At 43.4% G+C, this 24,554-nt stretch overlaps 1 protein-coding gene across 1 annotated transcript in view; it reads right to left on the bottom strand.

Moving 5' to 3' along the window:
* The window catches only part of LOC309548073 (uncharacterized protein), a gene marked incomplete at its 5' end in the record, with an annotated part of 124,880 nt that overhangs the window by 40,710 nt on the left and 59,616 nt on the right, over positions 1 to 24,554 (bottom strand). The window contains one exon of the mRNA XM_082248042.1: positions 335 to 478. Within this exon, the coding sequence (XP_082104168.1) occupies positions 335 to 478 (144 nt within the window). The remainder of the gene's footprint in view (positions 1 to 334; positions 479 to 24,554) is intronic.

Genomic DNA, 24,554 nt, shown 5'->3' with positions numbered 1-24,554 from the left:
GCCTGACATTCAGCATGTGTGTTCTAGGCTTTTGTGTATCGGACAAGCAGATATTTTGCTTGCTTTATGCTATGGACGTGATGTAGAAAGCCCTCCACCTTGGACTGTGTTTGTTTATTGGCTTGATGAATAAAAGTGCTTGGACTTTTTCTGGGTGTCCCTGCCTCGTGCATGGTTTACCACTGCCATTTCCAGTTGAGCCTCTTCCCTTTACAATATGTATAGGCTTCAAAATAAAGCTCTACTTCTCTTTTTTTTTTTAAATGCATAATGCTAAATGTTAAGACTACTGCGGCAAAAAAAAAAAAAAATGATTTGGGACAAAACAACATACCTCTGAAATAAAAACTTGTGCTGGTCCTAAAATGGAGACATATTTTGGCCCTAAAGTGGAAATATTATGATTATTATGAGTAGATGACAGGTTGTTCAGTGTCTTTCGTTTATCTGATAGAGATTTATATGGGAAGCCCTCTGCCTATTGGTTAACAAAGACTTAGTTCAAAAAGCAATAACTAGATTTGCCATACTAACCCATATTGTGATCCAAAGAGAGATGAAAATAATAAACATTATGTAAAAAAAACATGCTTTATAGCTTACTAGGTTGAGACTTATATATGTTCACCTGTAAAAATCATTATGAGGTTAAAAATTTTATAGGCATTATTATTACAAAATATTTAATACACATTAGAAATATTGCCTCCTGTTGCAACAGAAGACACTTTGGTGCGCTACCAGAAGTCAATTAACCATTTATTCCTCCATATCCCATAATCCAATAACCCATGGCCCATGCCCGAAATTACTATTTAGAATTACACTATGTTGCCAAAAGAATTAGGACACCCCTCCAAATCATTGGATTCAGGTGTTCCAATCCCCTCAATGGTCAAAGGTGTATAAAATCAAGCACCTGGGCATGCAGTCTTCTTCTACAAACATTTGTGAATATATGGGTCGCTCTCAGGAGCTCAGTGAATTCATGCGTGGTAATGTGATAGGTTGCCACCTGTGCAATAAGTCCACCTGTGAAATTTCCTTGCAACTAAATATTCCACAGCCAACTATTAGAGGTATTATAACAAAGTGGAAGCAACTGGAAACAACAGCAACTCAGCCACAAAGTCAATAGACCTCCAAACTTCATGTGGCCGTTAGATTAGCACAACAACAGTGTATAGAGAGCTTCATCCAAGCTTTACATCGCCAAGTGCAATGCAAAGCATTGGATGCAGTGGTGTAAAGCACGCCGCCACTGGACTCCACTGGAGCAGTGGAGGCGTGTTCTCTGGAGAGAGGAATCGTGCTTTTCTGTCTGGCAATCCGATGGACGTATTTCGGTTTGGCAGTTGCCAGGAGAACGGTACTTGCCTGACTGCATTGTGCCAAGTGTAAATTTCAGTGGAGGGGGGATTATGGTGTGGGGTTGTTTTTCAGGGGTTGGGCCTTAGTTTCAGTGAAGGGAACTCTTAAGGCGTCAGCATACCAAGACATTTTTTGGACAATTTCATGCTCCCAACTTTGTGTGAACAGTTTGGAGATGGCCCCTTCCGGTTCCAAAATGATTGCACACCAGTTCACAAATCAAGCTCCATAAAGACATCATGAATGAGCGAGTTTGGGGTGGAGGAACTTGACTGGCCTACACAGAGTCCTAACCTCAACCCGATAGTACACCTTTGGGATAAATTAGAGCGGAGACTGCAAGTCATCCAACATCAGTGCCATCTAAGGAAGTATAGGGGGTGCTAAACTGACACTGAGACAGCTCTTCTGAAGAGTAGAAGCAACTCCAACTGGCAGGATAAGAGGAAGAGAAGGCACCTCTAAGTGCAGCATAAAAAAACATTTATTGGCACACAAAATGAATTGCACTTACAAGATCATAATGTAAAACGGGCATGTCTGTTCTGTTCCCGTCACTGTGGCTCGGTCTCCTTCAGCCAGCCAGCAGCAAGAGGGGGAATGCTCCGAAACGTGTTACCGCCCCCTGGCATCACCATATACTGTGTGATCCATGAGTGAGGGGTGCGTTCCACTGCGGCCTCGGACGACAGGACCTCCTTGGGTTGGCTCTCCACATCCATCCCCTCTCTTGCTGCTGGCTGGTTTAAGGAGACCAAGCCAAAGGGACAGGAATGAAACCTCACGTGACGTTCAGACATGCCCCATTTACACTATGATCTTGTAAGTGCAATTTATTTTGTGTGCCAAAAAATGTTTTTTATGCTGCACTTAGAGGCGCCTTCTCCTCTTGTACTTTTCTTGTCCCAACACCTTTGGCAATATAGAGTATCTCTAAATATGCTAATGTGTTTAAAACTCCAAACATAAGAAAATCATTGTTTTAAAATGATGACAATGCTTATGGTAAACGCTTCAATCATGTTGCTTACTGGCATCATAAGCACAAGCTAGTGATGTCATATAGCTTTAGCAGTGACATTTTTTTCATAGTAGCTGAACCATGAAAGTGACATTTCCGTTAAGAAATGCCTGTTAGCTGGTGGAAGATAACTGGTTTTCCAGTTACTTTGTCGCCTTTGGTAAATAATTTTTCTTTATATTTAATACAAAGAGCTTTTTTTTCAGACTTATTTTTGACACCAACACCTCATACTTATAAAAGTCACATAGATATGTATGTCTAGGCACGGATGGCGGAGATCCTGATACATGGTTTTTAACATTATACATGGAAATGTGAAATCTGTAACCAGTGTAATATATGTAAGTTCTCCTGTACCAAGTTTTGCATTTTTGATTGTAATATACTTTGTGGCATGTATGTTCCAATCACATATATATTTGCATTTTATAGAGGGTTGACACATTTTACATCCCTGAGGAAGACGCTGTCTGGGCTTTGAAATGCATCGGGTAACTTCGATATTGATCCATGTACATTATACACATCGGTGGGGTTTTTGTAATTCTTTTGCAAATGCTTTGATTCTTTTGTGATACAAAAAAAATTTTCTTTTTATAAAACACTAGTAAAATTGATTAATGCCTAAAAAGTCCCACCTTAAGGGGAATTTTTCTACGGTTCATATGTTTGACACTTGGTCAAGTTTTCCATTTTCCTGCATTTGTGCTGTATGTGAAAAGAAAAGAAGAGCTAGGCAAAGCCACTTTTCCTGTCTTGTCACTAACACAGTTGAGGAAACAAACATAGGTTACAGCATAAATAAAGAATAAAGATAAAACAGTGCCCAGATAATGCTTGATACTTGCCTGGTAATAAGTGTTGAGTTCCAAAGCTGTCCATACACTGTACGAATTTATCTCAGTTAGTGACCTAGTCAGGTACCCTCTCAACATCCCTTGAATGAAAATCTAAAGATGCATCCACTGTTCGGGTATTTGGGTTCCCAGCAGGGCAGCCTGTTTTCACCCCCTCCCCACCATCCATCTGAAGGAGCCTGAAGACAACTGTGCACAATACCAGAAATGATTGCACCAATCTGTCCACAATGGAACCTCTTATCAATCTTGCAATCTAGATCAGAGTTCCCTAGTTTCCTCAATGTAGGTATAAGCAAACTTTTCCATTTTTTTTTTTTTCTGGCAATACTCAGCGCCAGCGCCCTTTTGTGGTTTCCCATCCTCATCATTGCCTTCTTTTCCTTTGGAGTTGTATAACAGTTAAGCATTACAGGGAGCAATTTTTGTTAGCTGCTAGCGCTGAAGATTTCCTTTCAATGCTGATCAAGATTTTACAATGAAGGTGTTGTCTTCAAATTATCAAGGTCAAGATATGTGAACCTGGAGCAATAACTTATAGGTTGATAAGAAAGCACCATGTGGATGTGAAAATTGGGGAAGTGTGTGTTAAATCTAGAGGGGATGGCTAAACCTTATTTAACTTCTGCTAGAGTAGGCAATGATTTGTAAGCCTGTCAATATTTATTGCTTACATAATGGCAAAGGAGAGGAGCAATTCATAGCTTCATAGCTGGTAGGGTTGAAAAAAGCATTCATTCAGTCCATTCCAATGTCATGATTTATGGTGGACAGTGTGTAGAGATTAGTAGGCAGCTCTTTAGCCCCTTTAAAGTGAACCCTGTGGAATTGTGAAATAGGATTGAAGAATAAAAGTAGCACACTGCTGGTAAAAGTCCAGAATACATTTTAATTGTATTCAAGTAGGTGAGGCAATGTTTTTTGGGGGCTATAGGCTTCAAGAAGGACAAAAAAACAGAATTAGGGTCTGGACCAGGCTAAGTATTTAGTAAAATATGTAGTCTTAGTCTTAACACTATTTAGGTATTCTTTTAGTCTGACTAGTTTAAGTTTAGCTAAGTCAAACTGGAAGAAGATCCAAATAGAGAAGCAATACTTGAAGATGTCAGGCCAACATTACTTGCCGTATGCCTTTGTTGGCATGACTACTGTTTGTTATTGAGTCCTCAGCCTATTTCAGACCCTTCTCCACTCTTTCTTCAGCCCTGAAGCCTGAGGAAGGGGAATATTAAAGCCTCTGAAATGCCTTGGCACACCCATTGAACATAGTTACAAAAAAATTCAGAGCTTTTTCTAGTGGAATGGTGCTTTTATTTTTCAGTTCTTTCCAATGTTGATTGCGGTTTGCGCCACATCTAGGTCTATTCACCCTCTCTATTTATCCTGGTCACCATTGTCACCTAGACAAAAAGTGATAGGAAATCCCTAGTAAAGAAATAATTTCCAATGGTGATTTCCTTTCACTTCCTATTGTACCTCCAGGACAGGAAATTAAGGGAAATCTCCCTAGTGATACACAGACACCAAAAAGCAGACTAACAAGGGTTTTAAAATGGTTGTAAAAGCTGAAGGAGTTTTTCCTTAATGCATTCTCTACAAAAGGGTAAAATATTTTCTATTGTCCGCTCCCCCTCAGCCCCTACTAAATACTTATTTGAGCCCTCTCTCCTCATTGGGCATGGAGGCCTCAGTGGGAGCCAATGGCTCCTGCTGCTGTCAATCACATCCAGTGAGGAGGGAGCAGGTGTTAGGGCTGAGCCACACTGCTTGTGTCAGTAGACACACACAGCCTGGCTCTGGATCGAGCCTGTATGTATGCCATCAAAGGAAGCGACCTTCTTTGGTGGCACACAGAGAAGAGGAGGAGCCAACAGGGAACCAGAGAAGAGAAAGATTGGGGCTGCTCTGTGCAAAACCATTGTACGTTTGTTGTTTTATTTTATTTTTTTAACTTTATAATCAGAGACAGAGTGCTGTCTCTCCCCACAAGCTCTTTAATCATAACACTTTACTGTCTTCTGCTCATAGGCTAGGAAGGGAGCCACTGTAGTACATCACAATGCCTTGCATATTACATTCCACGGAAAGGCCCTAGAATAGGGGCCAAACCACTCAAAAGGGTGCATCCCAATTACCGGATCACCACACCTACAGGACCTCCATCTCCCAGCCACCACAGCTCCCACTCCTGAACTGGCCGCTCCTCCCTCCCATAACTTCCCTCACATATTACCCCAAATGGTTAACGTGTAGAACACACACAACTGTTAACCCCGAAGCATGTTGACCTTCAGTTCACTCTCCTCTTTACAATGACCAGGCCAGTTAATATAGTGTAATCATGAAATGCTTTACTTGTAATTCCAGAATCATTTACAAACAATTCTCAGTAACTCAAGGCAGAATAGTTTCATATTACAGTACAGCAGTGGTAATGCAGAACATCCTTTATTTCCCCTAGGGTTAATGCTGCAGTGTATGTGGCCCTTTTCCACACATAGGAGCCAACAACAGGTGAAGCAAGAGATAGCCCATGTTCCCATGCAAGGGTTCCACTAAGGGGTAATCCAAATGCTAGCTTGACACTTCCATCTCTAAATATATGGTCACCATCGCTTCTTGCAGAAAGACCATGAGCCCTGTGCTCCTTCTGCATCTATCATCCTATGAAACAGGAAGGAACAGGGCCATCTTACCGAATGGCCATGCTGGGCAGTTGCCCGGGGGCCCCCCTGCCCAACAACCCAGCCCCAACCAAGCATTAGTCCCGATTCCTGTGTGCATCCCGTCGCCGAAGTTAGCAGGTGGCAAGCGCCTGTGGGCCCACTTGGGCCATGGAGGGGGAGCCCACAACTGCAGGAATGTCTGTTCACCTCCACAGGAACAGGAACACACAGGACAGTTGAGTCTGACTCCCGTCTATGTGTGTGTTAACCGGACCCAGCCGCAGAACTTGGAAGCTGTCATTAGCCTGACACTGCTGTACCAATAAATATCGCCTTATTGATAATTTGCATTTTTATTCTCATGGTTGATTGTGTAGGCAGGGCCCCAGTGCACTGCATTGCCCGGGGCCCTTTAATACTCTTAAGATGGCACTGGGAAGGAAGCCTACTCAAACCACAGCACAGCACAATATACCTAACCCCGGTTTTTCTGGTGACACCTTTCGTGAGATCAAAAAGGTGAGGGTAATTTTTCCAACAAAGCCTTATTCTGTTGACAACTGTCTCAAAAGGAATTTCCTTCCTATTGTAGAGATTTCTTCTCACGTCCGGTGAAGGAAAAAGGAAATCCCCTCAATCGAACGAAGACAGTAAAAAAAAAAAAAAAAATCAACTGAAAAGTTTTAACCATTTACTACTCAAAAACAAAGAAAAGAAATGGCTATATGCTTTAACATATTATAGTCTATAGTGCACTTGTCTAGTAATAACTCACTCTGACCGCATGCAGTGTGCAAATCTACTGTATATTATCTAGCTATATAAGATAAGGTCTTTGAGAACAATATACTGTATTCTGACAGTGGGGAGACTCCCCCACCATCAGAATACTGTAAATAGATCAGCACTGCAGACTACAGCCCATTGAGCTGTTTTTCAGCAGGGTGGTTGTTCAGAAGTCTATCGGTAGATCAATTTCTGTACAACCATTCATTCCGGTCCCTTCTGAACTGGCTGAATTTTGATGCACCTATAGGCAGTTGCAGTCTCAGACATATGGGTTATTGCTTAAAGCAGTAGTAAAGACAGAGGAGTGGAGGTCCTGTGTCTCCTAATGAACTCCAAAAAAAGGACTTTACGTTAAGTCACAAATCCTGTTTTCCTAACCATTCTTTAGAGAGTAACTCCACTTTTGGAGAACAAAAATACAGCAAAAAAAAAAAAAAAAAGTATAATTGATACCCAAGTCATGTTGTAATTTAATGTTATTAAAAATTATCTTTCCCTTTCAATCTGCAGTACTGTAGTGTTCTGTAAAATTCAATGCAAAAAGGCATCCTGGAGCCATTTTGTACACAGTTAGTATGATTTGCTCACTGATTTTCCCAAAAGTCTACAGGCCTTACATAATGTGATTTTCTTTCCTGCTCAATTCCCCCATCAACACATTCAATGCTGATGGGTGATTTACCCCCCCCCCCTTTATATGTGGTTACTTTATACACACATAGGATACCTCTGTTTTGTGCTGTCGTGGGGGATTACTTAACCTTAAAGTGGACCTCTACTCTACACTGCAACTGTTCTCCGGGCCTCTCTCAGTTTCTTGTGTCAAGGCACAACTTCCACAGTAACTTGCATTTTGTAGGGACACACTGAGCCAATGTCCACAACCAGCTGCCAAGCATTTTCCACTACTACTCTCAAGTAGCAGGGTGTGCCCCGCCGTGCACTCTGTGCGGGCTGCACACATGCACTCACCTAACTCTCAAACTTCCATACCTCTGTACAGGATGGGGAAACCCCATTGGTGCAATCTGCTCCCGTTGCTATGGGAGACAGACCACTGGCATAAGGAGTGCCAACAACATCTACCTTGCTGCTAGAGGCCATGCCATCTATAACAGGTACACGCTACCAACAGGCTTCTTGTTACACTTCTGTTACTCTTGGCAGCTACTTATGTCTTCACATTGCTCCATTTCACACCAATATCTTAATACCTGAATGTGTTAAAGAGGCACTCGTTAAAGGTATGTGTGTGCCAGTTACTTGCGATACACCTCTTTAACCAGTTGCCGACCACCCGCCGCAGTTTTACTGCGGCAAGGTGGCTCGGCTGCGTGAACCGACGTAACTCTAAGTCGGTCATGCATGGGTGGAAGGAGCGCGCGCGCCCAACGTCCCCGCAATGTGCTGATTCGGTTTTGAACTTATCAGTCATCAGGTCCAGGCCAATGATTTTTGGCCTGGACTTTGGCCTGGACCTGGTGATCGGTTCTGACCAATTGCAGAATGTCCTGTGCCTGTGTAATGTAAACACAGGTACAGGAAATAATGCAATCTCCTATCCTGGAGCCTTTTTCTGTTCCAGCGTGAGAGGAGAGAACATCAGACAAGCACTACACTGACACCAGTACACATAGGCACATTTGTCACCCCTTGATCACCCCCCCAGTTAATCCTTTCACTCCCTGTCACAGTGTCACTATATACAGTATACAGAAAATGTACTAATCACTGTATTAGTATTACTTGTGACGCAAGTTAGTGTGAAAGGCAGTTAGGGGTAGGTTAGCGGCAGTCCCAGATAGGTTTAGGGTACCCGCCATATATCCCCTAATAAAGATTTAACCCCCTGATCACCCCCAGGTAACCCCTTCATGCCCTTCATTGCCCAGTCACAGTGTCCCTATTTTAGTGTACATATCTTTTTTCTGATCACTGTATTAGTGTCACAGGTGACATCAGTTAGCAATAACATTAGTTAGCGTCAAATCCAGGACAGCATCAGATTGCCCATCGCATATTTAGCAATACATTTTAAACCTTTGATTTCCAGTGACACACACACACACATACACACAGTAAACATCTCCATTACCGCCTTCCACGGTTTTCTCGGGTCTCCTGTCCCACCCAGTAACCCGAAACTGCAGCCCGCCCGTGCTTCCATCAGCTGACTATAGAGCTGATTGGAGACCAGAATGGCTCCAATAATCTCCATGGCCAAAGATACAGAAAGCTACGAGCATTTCATAACTTTGGTTTCATGACAGCGCCATTGGGAAATTGGGAAAGCATCTTATCACACCAATCTTGATGTGGTCAGATGCTTTAAGGGCAGAGAAGAGATTTAGAATCTAAAAGACCCCAATTTTTTCAAAAAAAGAGTACCTGTCACTACTTCTTACTATCATAGGGGTTATTTAAATTCCCTGTGATAACAATAAAAATGATAAAAAAAAAAAAAAATGAAAGGGAAGGTGTCAAAATAAAATAAAAAGCAAAATAAATAATAATAATAATAAAAAAAAAAATCAAGAACCCCTGTCCCCCCTGTGTTTGTCAGATCGAGGGCAGTAATTCTTGCCGGAGACCTCCTCTGTAAATCTAAACCAGTAACGGCTTTTAAAAATGTATGTAGTTTGTCGCCGCTGCATGGGCGTGCGCAATTTTAAAACATGCCATGTTTGGTATCTATGTACTCGGCATAAGATCTATATGAAGTGTATTTGTGCATTAAATTTAAAATTTTAAAATTGCGTTTTGAAAATCTCTGCGCAAACACTGTGTGACAAAAAAAATTGCAACACCCACCATTTTGTCCTGTGGTGCCTCTGCTTTAAAAAATATATATAATGTTTTGGGGTTCAAAGTAATTTTCTAGTAAAATTAAAAAAAAAGTATTCATGTGAACAAAAAGTGTCAGAAAAGGCTTAGTCTTCAAGTGGTTAGAAGAGTGGGTGATGTGTGGCATAAGCTTATAACATTGAGCATAAAATGACAGGACAGTTCAAACATCCCCCAAGTTACCCCTTTTTGGAAATTAGATACCCCAATCTATTTGCTGAGAGGCATGTTGAGACCATGGAATATTTTATATTTTGCCACAAGTTTCGGGAAAATTACAACTTTTTTTTTAACATAAAATTGTCATTAAATGATATATTGCTCACACATGCCATGGGTATATTTAGAATGACACCCCAAAATACATTCTGCTGCTTCTCCTGAGTACAGGGATACCACATGTGTTTGACTTTTTGGGAGCCTAGCTGTGTACGGGACCCCGAAAACCAATCACTCCCTTTTGGGGGGTCTTGTTCGTGGCTAGACTGCTAAAAAGTTTCACACATGGGGTATCCCCATACTCAGGAGAAGCAGCAGAATGTATTTTGGGGTGTCATTTCTCATATAGCCATGGCATGTTTGAACAATATATAATTTAAGTAACAACTTTGTGTAAAAAAAAAAAAATGTTGTAAAATTTCCCAAACTTGTGGCAAAATATAAAATGTTCCATGGACTCAACATGCCTCTCTGCAAATAGTTTAGGGTGTCTACTTTCTGAAAAAGGGTCATTTGGGGGGGGGGGGGTTTGTGCTATCTTGGCATTTCATGGCCTCCAAAACTCTGATAGGTAGTGAGGAGTGAAATCAACAATTTACACCCTTAGAAAGCCCGAAGCCAGTGATTGGCTTTCTGAGTCTTGTACGCAGCTGGACTGCCATAGAGTCTCACACATGGGGTATCCCCCAGGAGAAGCAGCAGAATGTATTTTGGGGTGTAATTCCACAAATACCCATGGCATGCATGAGCAATAAATCATTTCAATGACAACTCTGTGTAAAAAAAAAAAAGGTTGTTTTTTTTGTCATTTTTCAAACACATGTGACAAAAAAATTTAATATTCAATGGGCTTAACATGCCTCTCAGGACATTCCTTGGGATGCCTACTTTCAAATTGAGTAATTAAGGGGGGTTTTGTACTGCCCTGCCATTTTAGCACTTCAAGAAATGAGATAGACAGTCAGAAATTAAAGCTGCGTAAATTCCAGTATATACACGACAGATTTTAGAAGGTATAACTTTTGTGAAAACCTAGAAAAATATATGCTTATTGAGATTTTTTTATCAGACATGTAGCTAAATACATTTTGGCCTAAATTTATGACAAAAATTGAGTTTATTGGATATTTTTTATAAACAAAAGTAGAAAATGTATTTTTTTTCTCAAAATTTTCGGTCTTTATTCTTTTTATATCGCAAAAAATACAATATCTCACAAAAGTGAGTACACCCTTCACATTTTTGTAAATATTTTATTATATCTTTTCATGGGACAACACTGAAGAAATTACACTTTGCTACAATGTAATGTAGTGAGTGTACAGCTTGTATAACAGTGTAAACTTGCTGTTCCCTCAAAATAACTCAACACACAGCCATTAATGTCTAAACCGCTAGCAACAAAAGTGAGTACACCTCTAAGTGAAAATGTCCAAATTGTGCCCAATTAGCCATTTTCCCTTCCCAGGGTCATGTGACAAGTTAGTGTTACAAGGTCTCAGGTGTGAAAAGGAAGCAGGTGTTAAATTTGGTGTTATCGCTCTCACTCTCTCATACTGGTCATTGGAAGTTCAACATGGCACCTCATGGCAGAGAACTCTGAGGATCTGAAAAAAAGAATTGTTGCTCTACATAAAGATGGCCTAGGCTATAAGAAGATTGGCAAGACCCTAAACTAAGCTGCAGTATGGTGGCCAAGACCATACAGTGGTTTAACAGGACAGGTTCCACTCTGAACAGGCTTCTCCATGGTTGACCAAAGAAGTTGAGTGCACGTGCTCAGCGTCATATGCAGAGGTTGTCTTTGGGAAATAGACTTATGATTGCTGCCAGCATTGCTGCAGAGGTTGAAGGGGTGGGGGTCAGCCTGTCAGTGCTCAAACCATACGCCGCACACTGCATCAAATTGGTCTGCATGGCTGTCGTCCCAGAAGGAAGCCTCTTCTAAACAGTTTTCTAAAGAAAAGCAGACTAAGGACATGGATTACTGGAACCATGTCCTGTGGTCTGATGAGACCAAGATAAACTTATTTGGTTCAGATTGTGTCAAGCATGTGTGTGTGGTGGCATCCAGGTGAGGAGTACAAATACAAGTGTGTCTTGCCTACAGTCAAGCATGGTGGTGGGAGTGTCTTGGTCTGGGGCTGCATGAGTGCTGCCGGCACTGGGGAGCTACAGTTCATTGAGGGAACCATGAATGCCAACATGTACTGTAACATACTGAAGCAGAGCATGATCCCTTTGGAGACTGGGCCGCAGGGCAATATTCCTACATGATAACCACCCCAAACACAGCTCCTAGATCACCACTGCCTTGCTAAAGAAGCTGGCATCCTCAAACGGAAATTGGAGGAACGCAAGGTCTCTAACATCCACCAGCCCAGTAATGTCATCATGGAAGAGTGGAAGAGAACTCCAGTGGCAACCTGTGAAGCTCTGCTGAATTCCATGCCCAAGAGGGTTAAGGCAGTGCTGGAAAATATTGGTGGCCACACAAAATATTGACACTTTAGGCTAAATTTGAACATCACTTTCACTTAGGGGTGTACTCACTTTTGTTGCCTGCGGTTTAGACATTAATAGCTGTGTGTTGAGTTATTTTGAGGGGACAGCAAATTTACACTGTTCTACAAGCTGTACACTCACTACTTTACATTGTAGCAAAGTGTCATTTCTTCAGTGTTGTCACATGAAAAGATGTAATAAAATATTTACATAAATGTGAAGGGTGTACTTACTTTTGTGAGATACTGTAAAAACCGCAGAGGTGATAAAATACCCCCAAAAGAAAACAAAAATATCAAGGGAAAGGAGAAAAGGAATTTCCCTCAAAGAGGTCAACGAAGGACACTAAAAAATCAGTGTGGATGAATAAGCTTTATTGAAAAACATAACTAACACAAAAATGACTCCCAATGTAAACCACAACCTTATATAAAACCACATATAGTTAAAAACATGGGATTACTGCAGTAATCATATTAAAGTGCACAAAGCTATGAGGTTGTAAGAAGAAGATATCTTCATTGAAAAAAGGAAACATACAGTCCCTAGTATATGAAGCACTTCAAAAAACACTTGATTCAGAACACCCGGAAATCCTTGATGCCATCAGTGACAGTCCAGAATAGAAGCTCCAAGTTCAAATGAACTATATGTAGGTAATCACCCTTGGACTGGCCAGTGGTGGCGTCCTATGGCAGGCAGTCCAGGGTTGTGAATGGTTAGGCAATCCGGTGTATAGGAGGCTGTATAGGTCAAATAATTGTAGCAGGCATAAAAGCTCTGTATGGTGCCAAAAGAAAGCTCTATTTGTGGGAAAAAAAGGACATACATTTTGTTTGGGTACAGCATTTCATGACTGGGCAATTACCAGTTGAAGTCACGCAGTGCCAAATTGCAAAAAATGGCCTGGTCATTAAGGGGTTAAACCTTCCGGTCCTTAAGTGGTTAATGACTTCAGACCAGGTAAAGACAATGTTTTAACGCTTTACTTAAAGCGGAGTTCCGGCCTCTGAAACTATTTTTCAACAAAAATACCCCCCCGGGACAGTCAGGGCTAGTACATTTCATAATGGATAGCCTCTGAACTGTCCCAGGTTGCACTTACCTTTTAGAAGAAATACTTACTAAATGTCTTGTCCAGCGCTGCCATCTCAGGTGTGGGCAGCTGAAGCCAGCGCGTCCTCTTTGGCGTCCTCTTCCGTGTCCTCTTCGGTCCCACAATGCCCTACACTGGCCCCGCTCGTCACTTCCGGGGCAGGCCCGTCATCCCTGCACAGCTTCTGGGCATGCCCAGAAGCTGTTTAGCAGGGAATGACGCGCCTGCCCCGGAACTGACGAGCGGGGCCGGTGCAGGTGCATTGATTCCTGGGAGCGATGACGTTCAGCTCCCAGGAATCAATGCAAGCAGGAAGTGACAGCGCAGGCCGTGGCCGCAGAGGGAGGAAGTGGAAGAAATGTAAGTATATTTTCTTCAATATCAAGGTAAGTAATTGAAAAAAAAATCAGGACTATCCATTTCTTTTTTAGGTGACACTGAACAAGCGGATGGCCCAAAGTGGATTTTAAGGGCCGGAACTCCACTTAATAAAGATGCAAAGGTAGACATTTTACAGTCGAACAGGCAAGAAATGAAACTTTTCTAGTTCCCCAAATATGACTACATGCTTATGTGCTGCGCCAGAAAACCTGAAATAATGCTTGAAAAAATGCATTCCAGTGTCCATAGTCTTTATTGGCGCTCTCACGCTAGTGTAGGTCCTTTGGAGGCATACTCTAGAGTTGGCATCTTCAGGGTGAACTTAAAGGTAAAAGTCTCTGTTGCAGGCCAAAAAGAACAACATTCTCCTACCCCTGTGGACCACTTCTTCTGTCTTCAGCCCATGCGAGTCTTACACCTAATTTCTCATGCAGGACCTAGGACAAGTCCCTGGGCCCCCTCATGGAAACTCCAGGGAGAATAGGACTCTTTTTTAAACCGGGCCACTGTCCCAATTTATATCGCACAGGGCAGCTGGGTCAGATCCAGACAGAAAAAAACCCACCAAAACAATCAGGAGAGCTGGCAATACTTTAACCCCCAACCCTCCCAGCCAGGACAGCAGGCACGGGCAGAGAGGCGGTGGGGGGCGGAGGGTGCTTGAGCACTTGCCCCTTTGCCTCTTGATGCCCAAAGTGCGCTTTTGTCAAGGCAGACATCCTAAGCCTCCCACAAGGTGCGGGAGTTTCCCGCATTTGGGCTGCGGCTCCCTGATACCCGCAAGTGTCGCATGATGTCCCGGCTGCCTGGCTGTCAACGTATCCCCAAGTCAGAACGGAGCTGATGCTTCCTGCAAAGTTCTGGCTCCATCCTGTCACAGGCAAGTGATATCAAATGCACTCCACCTGTAAAAAGAGAGAGACAGGAAGCATTGGTTCTGCATGCTTCCTCCTGCACCGCTCCTCATACTCTGGCGTTGATGTGTCTCAGATTAGCCAGCATTTCCCACCAGCAGTACCAGCCAGCAGTACCCACCAGCAGTACCCGCCAGAAGTACCAGCCAGCAGTACCCGGCATAAGTACCTGCCAGCAGTACCGGCATTAGTACCCTCCAGCAATACCAGCCAGCAGTACCTGCTATCAGTACCAACCATCAGTACCCGCTAGTAGTACCAACCATCAAGCTCACCAGCAGTACCCGCCATCAGTATCTGGTATGAGTACCCACCAGCAGTGCCCGCCAGCAGTACCAGCCAGCAGTACCCACCATCAGTACCTGCCAGCAGTACCAGCCAGCAGTACCCACCATCAGTACCTGCCAGCAGTACCTTCTTTCTTATTCTGTATAACAGAGAGGAAAAAGTCTTCAGGTTGGCACAACTTAAGACACTAAATATTTTTTAACTTTTAAACATAGTTTTTTCTGTTCTGTTTCTTTTTCAAAGCTGCATCACATCATTTTTCTGCCCTATCAATACAGAATCATTCGTATCGATACATGTATCAGGAAGGAATGCGTCACAATACATTGCTGTGTTATATTTTGAGCACAACCCTATTTAAAGCCCTGTTCCATGTGCCCCTTTTATACTTTGAGCACCTGCCCGTCCAAAGGTCTCTGCATGGCCCTGCAGGACAGAACCTACTGCCTGCTTAAGCCTGCTTACAGGTTTAGGATAAAAATCAGATATTAGGCACCTATTGCAATAGAAATGTAGGTCTTGGTGAGATAACCCCCAAGAGTTAACCATTTCTAAAGGGAAAGTAAAAGCTATGAGCTGAAAGCACAAACCAAGCACTCACAATTAATTGTTCAACACAAAAGAAATCACATAAAAGTGAATGAAGTAGCAAAAAAGTGGTGGTGGGAAGATCTGCAGCTAACAACATCAAACAACCAGCCAGAGAGGGGAACCAGGTGTGGAATGGATCCTAGTGAGGACAAGTAGTACAGGAAAACGAAGATCTGCAGCTCCTGGTGAAAATAGGATGCAAGGGAGATCAGGAAGCTTGCAAGAAAAACAAAAGGTGCCAAGATGCTGGATCAGTAAAAAGTGTTATAATTTATTGTGCACAAAATATTCAAATTTACATTTAGGCAAATGGAGAGCAGCACCATAATCCATAGCACAGCAACACAGACAAAGAGAGTGATCGATGAGCTGGATGATAGTGAGCTGCGACAAAATATAACCCCAAAGGTATCTGTACAGGCCTCCCTCTAACACTCAAGACAGCAACTAACATACCTCCCAACATTTGAACTTCGGAATGAGGGACACTGAAAGAGGAACAAAACCTGCGGCGCGCGTAGATGCAAACTGTGGGTGTGGCCAATCGCTTAGCAGTGGGAGGGGCTTAAGGGATAGGGTAAACAAAACCCAGACTTCCTAGTACTCATAAAATATGCTTTGATTGCTCAGCCTACCTTAAAGAAGAACTTCATTAAAATAGTCAGAGACTGCATAGCAACCAGCAACTGTTGAGACAATGAAGACTTTGGTGAGAAGTATATAATGTACAGTATTGTCTATATAGTGCAGGAGAGTGTAATGTACAAAATGCAGGAGACAGGAGTATGTAATGTACAGAATGCAGGAGACAGGAGTATGTAATGTACAGAATGCAGGGGTCGGACTCTGCACTATCCACCCCCCAGCTCTATACACCCCAAATGCCCACCCAGCTCCATCCACCCCCCCATCCACCCCAAATGCCCCCAGCAGCTCTATCCACCTCAAATGCCCACCCTAGCACTATCTATCCCAAACACCCATCCAACCTCCAAACACTCCAAATGCCCACCCCAGCTCCATCCACCCCCCCATCCAGCTCCATTCACCCCATATGCCCACCCCAGCTCCATCCACCCCAAATGCCCCCCAGCTCCATCCACCCCTCCCCATCCAGCTCCATCCACCCCATATGCCCACCCCAGCTCCATCCACCCCAAATGCCCCCCAGCTCCATCCAACCCAAATGCCCACCCAGCTCCATCCACACCAAAATGCCCACCCCAGCTGCCCACCCCAGCTTCTTCCACCCCCCATTCACCCCAAATGCCCCCGCAGCTCTATCTACCCCAAATGCCCCCCCAGCTCCATCCACCTCCATGGCCCCCTAGCTCCATCCACCTCAAATGCTCCCCCAAGCTCCATCCAGCCCCCATGCTCCCCCCCAGCTCCATCTACCCCAAATGCCCCCCAGCTCCATCTACCCCCATGCCCCCCCAGCTCCATCCACCCCCAAATGCCCCTCCCCCCAGATTCATCCAGCCCCCATGCCCCTCCAGCTCCATCCACCCCCCAAGCTCCATCCACCCCCCATTCTTCCCCCCAGCTCCATCCACCCCAAATATCCCCCCAGCTCCATCCACCCCCAAATGCCCCCCCAGCCCTATCTGACCCTCATGCGCCCCCAGCTCCATTCACCCCAAATGCCTCCAAAGCTCAATTCACCCCAAATGCCCCCCCAGCTCTATCCACCGCCCATGCCCCTCAGCTCCATCTACCCCCCTCAGCTCCATCTACCCCCCAGGCCCCCCTCAGCTCCATCTACCCCCCATGCCCCCCTCAGCTCCATCTACCCTCCCAGGCCCCCCTCAGCTCCATCTACCCCTCCATGCCCCCCTCAGCTCCATTTACCCTCCTATGCCCCCCTCAGCTCCATCTACCCCCCATGCCCCCCTCAGCTCCATCTACCCTCCTATGCCCCCCCTCAGCTCTATCTACCCTCCCATGCCCCCCCTCTCAGCTCCATCTAACCCCCCATGCCCCCTCTCAGCTCCATCTAACCCCCCATGCCCCCTCTCAGCTCCATCTACCTCTCCAGCTCCATCTACCCCCCATGCCCCCCTCAGCTCCATCTACCCCCCATGCCCCCCTCAGCTCCATCTACCCCCATGCCCCCACCAGCTCCATCTAACCCCCCATGCCCCCTCTCAGCTCCATCTACCTCTCCAGCTCCATCTACCCCCCATGCCCCCCCCTGAGCTCCATTTACCCCCCACAGCAAGTGAGTATAGTAGTTCAAATCAGACCTCAGATCAGCCACGTCTTGCAGAGTGGTGTGCTGCTCCCCTCCTCCTCCTCTGTGTACATGAAAACACAGGAAGGAGGAGGGGTGGGTTCAGTGTGCTCCACTCTGCACTGTGTCAGAGGCAGCCAGGGACTGAGACCGGCTGACGTGTTGCTCGCGGCGTGCGGGAGCCAAGCCACCCACGCCGCCATGAGCATTCCGGGACTCTGCCCTTATTTGCCGGGATTGCGGGACACGGACCATTTTCCGGGACGATCCCGGCAAATCCGGGACGGTTGGGAGGTATGAACTAATGCCAAGGATAAAGTGGGTGATATATGCGTTTTGGGGCTCTGCCCCTTTTCAAAGACCTTTGAGTCTCAGATAGCACACATTAACCACTTGCCGCTCACTGTGAGGCTCTCGCACTGGAACTATGTCATATGACAGATAGACAGTGGTCGCACGCCACGGCACTTTACCCATGTGATTGGCTGTGTAAACAAGGAAGTGTCGTTTATCAGCTTTTTCTCTCTCACACTGACAAGAGTGTGAGGTGAGAAGAGGAGAGCTGATAAGCGGAATCTCCTCACAGGAAATACATGTAAAGGTAATTACAATGCAGCCCCAACAGTGCCCATCAATGATGCCATTCTGTGACCATCAGTGGCACCAGTCTGTGCCCATCAGTGAGGTTAATCTGTGCCCATCAGTTATGCCAATCAGTGCTACCTTTCAGTTCCCATCAATGCCTGCCCATCAGTGCCGCCCATCAGTGCCACCCATCAGTGCAACATATCATTGCCCATAAGTGCTGCCTATCAGTGCCACCTATCAGTGTCCATCAGTGCCGCCAATCAGTGCTGCATATCAGTGTCACCTATCATTGCCTATCAGTGCTGCATATTAGTGCCTCCTCATCAGTGCCACCCCGTCAGTGCCCTTCAGTGCCACTTTTTTGGTTTTATTTATTTTTTTTAACAAAAAAAACTCAGCAGTGATTAATTACCACCAAAATAAAGCTCTATTTGTGTGAAGAAAATTATAAAACATTATTTTGGGTACAATGTTTTATGACTGCACAATTGTCATTCAAAGTGTGACAGCACTGAAAGCTGAAAATTGGCCTTGGCAGGAAGGGGGTGAAAGTGCCCTGTTTTGAAGTAGTTAAAAACATATCAAATCACATCAAATCATACTGCAGCTGCACTATAAATCTAATTAAAAATCAGGTCAAAATCAAACTGCACTGGTGTGAACCTAGCCTTAGCCTTAGGTATATATCACCTGAAAATGTAACACATCAGGAAGTTTAATTTAATACTTTTGGGTTACGTAATAATCACTTTACACAGCTTAGAGTAATGAATTGCTAATTTTCATGGCTTTGACTTCCTTGTGAATCAAAGCATTGTTCATTGCAAAAATATTTGTTGCATAATGTTTCCGTAAAGAAAATTTCAATTCGGGAAATGCTTATTATGATTTATGCAAATGTAGCCCTGTTATCTAACGAGTGCTACGTAAGTCTTTGTCTTCTGCCGATCTTGGGGCAAAACATTTTGCGGTCTAAGTCTACCCTAGACGGCCATATTATGAAATGAAACTGGAGAATATAAATAGCATGCCCTTATACACTGTATAAAACAATATATTATATATATATAACAGATGTGGTTAGCAGGTTTTGTATTGTTATGTGAACAACCTTCAGCAATAATACCTAAAATATATCTGCAAGATTTGATTTTTAGGCCTTAGTTACATTAGCCCCATTTGGGTGCATTGGACAGTGTTGCCCAACAACAGACAAGGTAATTTGCTGTGTGCATAAAAATAGGATTTTTTTTTTTGTTGCACGATGCATTTTGTTGCACTATAATGGATCGCAAAGAAAAGGTAGATTTAAACAAAATTTAAGGTTAACATTTTTTAAAAAAAAAGCAAGCACTGTGTTATGTGCACCTCAACACACACATGCACTATATTAGCAAAAGTATTGGGACGCCTGCCTTTACATGCACATGAAATTTAATGACATCCCATTCTAAGTCCATAGGGTTCAATATTGAGTTGGCTCACCCTTTGCAGCTATAACAGCTTCAACTCTTCTGGGAAGGCTGTCCACAAAGTTTAGGAGTGTGTCTATGGGAATTGTTCAAACATACTTCACCATGTACGGCCTTTCTATATTTTAATGGTGGATACGGAGGCGGACTTTTAACCTACCCTTATCCAAGGCTTTATGGAAAAACATCTCTGAGATCCTGGCAAAGAGGGCTTACGTGCAATATATATCCAAGGCTCAAAAATTCTGGAAATTTGGTGAGTGGGGAACCGAAAGGGGTCACCTATCACTTTGGAGCACCTTGAATAATCTTCAGCACCTGAGCACTTTATTTGGATCACGTTTAAGGATTTTTGTTTTTATCTACAATATCTTTTTCACATTTAAGATTTTTCTCATGAATTTATAAATTTTTTAATATTTATTTCACATGATGTGCACTATCACTAATGCTAGCGCTGCTTAATTTTGGTTTGTAATACATTTCTAAGATTTGCTTAGTGTTGCAGCTGCTGCATATATTAAAATTTATGCACTTTATATATATTTATAGACTCACATATTTCTAGCTGATCTACCAGCGTGGGTATTAATTTAGTTTTTTCACATGTCTATGGGAATGTTTGATCATTCTTCCAGATGCACATTTGTGAGGTCAGGCACTGATGGGGACGAGTCTTAAAACAGTCACAAACACAATGTCTCTTGCGCTTAGGAAAATGGCCCCTCCAGATGGACGAATTTAGATCTCTATTATACTTGGAAGTGGATAGCCACGGTCTTTCCCCCCCAAACTTGGGGAAGTCTAAACCACTGCAACCATAAAAACACACAGAAGGCTCACCGACCTAGTGCATTAAGAGAGAATTAATTTATTGAATAAAAACATGGTAAGTATTAGACTCACAAAGCTGCAATTGATAAAAGCATATCACAGATCTCAGCAATATCCATCCAATTGTATCAAGATATACAACAGAAACGGAAGACCCCGTGGGCTGACGCGTTTCGAGGAATTCCTCTTCTTCAGAGCCACATGAGAAGACTACCAGCACCCTTCTTTTATACAAAACTGATGACAGGAAATGGTTTTAGTATGGTGCCCCGCAATTTCTATCAGCAGCCCTGTTGAAACGGCTACTTACAGTGTCCATTAGACAGGGTGACTAAACAAGAGCAGAGTCGGGAGACAAAGACAGTATTTTAATGAAAGCAGCTAACATAAAAATACTGAAATTGATATTACACTAACTACATGTTAAAGCTTAAAGCGTAACTCCACTTTTGTTGAGAAAAAAACATTCCCCTCTGGATGATCTCTGTACATTACCAGGATTTTAACAAACTTTGTTGCAGATTCCTACCTTTTGTTATTCTGAACAAATCCCTGTATGTTCCTCTGTGCCTCTGTGCTGAGTGGGTCTAATGGGAGTGGTTTCATAATTATCTATCAGCTGTGGCAGCTGCAGGGCTCTAATGAGGAAAGCTGCTGGGCCTGCATCCCTTTAGACATGTTCCTATTGGGAGTATCTCACCAACAATGACATTTTTGTTGCAGGGGATGCCAGAAATCTGACTTGTATCTTAGTGTAGACTTCTGCAAAATTGGTGAGCCAATCACACAAGCAGGAAATGATGTTTCTGGGGTGTGGTCAGTATACATTCTGTGTACGGAACACATCCAGGTAGCCATATTGTATTCCATTTTCAGAAAATTACAACAGCTGCAGATTGAAAAGGAAAGGTAATTTTTAATAACATTCAATTACAATATTATTTGTGTCACAATTGTATACGCTATATTGTTTTTTCTTTATTTGCTATTTTTTCCCCCCCACGAAAGTGGAGTTACCCTTTAACCACTTAAGCCCGGGAAGATTTTACCCCCTTCCTGACCAGGGCCTATTTTGCGATTCGGCACTGCGTGGCTTTAACGGACAATTGCGCGGTCGTGCGATGCTGTACCTAAACTAATTTGGCGTCCTTTTTTTCCCACAAACAGAGCTTTCTTTTGGTGGTATTTGATCACCTGTGCGATTTTTTGATCATGTGCTATAAACAGAAAAAGAGCGTCAATTTTGTAAAAATAACAATATTTTTCACATTTTTTTATATGAAATTCCCCCCCAAAAAATGTAAAAAATCAAAATTTTTTAACATTTTAGACCAGGTAAAAAAAATTAGCAAAAAGCGTATTTTGATTGGTTTGCGCAAAAGTTATTGCGTTTACTAACAAAGGGAAAGATTTTTGTCATTTTTGTTGTTGTTTTTTAGCGCGTAATGGCGGCGATCTGCGTTTTTTTTTGCGGGACTGCGACATTGGGGCGGACAGATCGGACCCTTGACTGACATTTTTGACACTTTTGGGGTTACCAGTGACATTACTACAATAATCAGTGCTATATATATGCACTGTTACTGTAAAAATGACACTGGCAGTGAAGGAGTTAACTGTATTGGAGAGGGAGGGGTTAAGTGTGTCCTAGGGGCGTGCTTCTAACTGTGATTGGCTGTGGCTTGATGTGTAAGAACAATGATCAACGGTCCTACATAGTAGAACCGTTTGATCATCATTCTTACACAGGGAGAACGGACAGGCGGCTTTGTTTACACTAGCCGCCTGCCTTTCTCCCGCTGTCACGGACGATTGCGAGTGCCGGGCGGACATCGGGTCCGCCGGGCACACGCGCGGGGGGGGGGGGGGGTCCGTGACCCCGCGCTCGCGCGCCTCCAGCGGCGCGCGCTCGCTCCCAAAACCCTCACAGGCTAGCGACGTAGCCCTACGTTACTCTGCCTGTGAGGGGCTGACTGCCGACGTAAATAGTCGTGCGGCAGTCGGCAAGTGGTTAAATATGATTTTAGTAATTGGATTTACATATAATTAAAATTACTAACATCCCAAGGCAAACTGTAGTTCCAGGCCTTGTTTTCTTAAAAATGTGCTTCATAATATTGCTGCATGTGGCCATTTTTTTTGCAGAGCTTACAAACTAAGGAAGGTAGGTATGGACCATCAGGTGAGAACCTGGATAGAGAACTGGCTCCAGGGGAGAGTACAGAGGGTGGTGATTAATGGGGAGTACTCGGATTGGGCGGGTGTGGAAAGTGGGGTCCCCCAGGGTTCTGTCCTGGGACCAATCCTGTTTAATTTATTCATAAATGATCTAGAGGAGGGGATATCAAGTACAATCTCAGTATTTGCGGATGATACTAAACTAAGCATGCCAATATCTTCTATGCGGGATGTGGAAACCTTACAAGCGGACCTGAACAAAATAATGGGGTGGGCAACTACATGGCAGATGAGGTTTAATGTTGAAAAATGTAAAGTAATGCACTTGGGTGCCAGAAGCCAGAAAGCAAGCTACTCACTAGGGGGGGAACCTCTGGGTGAGTCTAGGATGGAAAAGGACCTGGGGGTACTGGAAGACAACAGGCTTGGCAGTGGCATGCAATGCCAAGCCGCTGCAAGCAAAGCCAACAGAATACTGGGATGCAAAAAAAAGGGGATTCACTCCAGAAATAAAGAGATTATTCTCTCACTCTTCAAGACTCTGGTCCGGCCACATCTGGAGTATGCTGTCCAGGTCTGGGCACCGGTCCTCAGGAAGGATGTGCTGGAACTGGAGAAAGCCCAGAGAAGGGCAACAAAAATAATTAGGGGAATGGAGGACATCGGCTATGAGGAAAGACTACAAGCACTGGACTTATTCTCTCTCGAGAAGAGACGATTGAGGGGGGATATGATATCAATGTACAAATACTGTACTGGCGACCCTAGCATAAGGAACAAACTATTCAGAGAAAGGGAATACAATAAGACACGTGGCCACTCACTAAAACTAGAGGAAAGGCGGTTTAACCTTAAAGTACGTAGGGGGTTCTTCACTGTAAGAGCAGTAAGGATGTAGAATTCTCTTCAACAAGCAGTCGTATCAGCAGGGAGCATCGATAGTTTCAAAAAACTATTAGATGGGCACCTTAAAGACCACAATATAGAGGGGTATACAATGTACAGTTAACAGCAAACACACACACATCATAGGTTGAACTGGATGGACGGATGTCTTTTTTCAACCTTACTAGCTATGTAACTATGTAACATTACGAAGATTGCTGTATTCTTCATGTTTGTTTTTACGATTATCTTCATGACAGCAGTGCCCATACATATTTGTAGGTTCTTCCCGTGGTGGTTACATGTATGTAGGACTATGAAACTAGTACTCTTGTTAAGAGAAAATCCATTGAGGAAAAAGAAACCAGAGACTACACTGTTAATTCAGTAATTCAGTAGTAAAGTTACTGTGCAGTAATTCCATGCGTAAAAAAGCATAGCACGTCTCTTGTATGTAACAAGCTGCCCCATTTACAGCTATACAGTATATTGTGGCACACGGAGGGTTTGCCACTGTTTAAAGAGGCTGACAGTGCCTATTTCAGAAGGGAAAGGGTCTCTGAACAGGTGACAGTTGAATAAATAAAAAAAAGTAAAAAAAAAAAAAAAGTAAAAAAAAAAATGTATAAATAAATGAGTAAATAAAAAAAATATAAATAAAGACCCCTTTTATACCGCTCCTAACATACACAGGCACAGTCAGAAAGGGGGTACCTACAAAAAAAAGATTAGGTATTACACATTCCTGTGCACAAAAGGTAGAAAAAATAATTTTCATTTAACCCTGAACTGAACTTGTGTCACTACAATTTTGGGGCT

This window comes from Pelophylax lessonae, assembly GCF_965119305.1.
Source record: "Pelophylax lessonae genome assembly, chromosome: 2".
Taxonomy (NCBI): Eukaryota; Metazoa; Chordata; class Amphibia; order Anura; family Ranidae; genus Pelophylax; species Pelophylax lessonae.
This window is presented reverse-complemented; position numbering and strand designations above follow the sequence as displayed.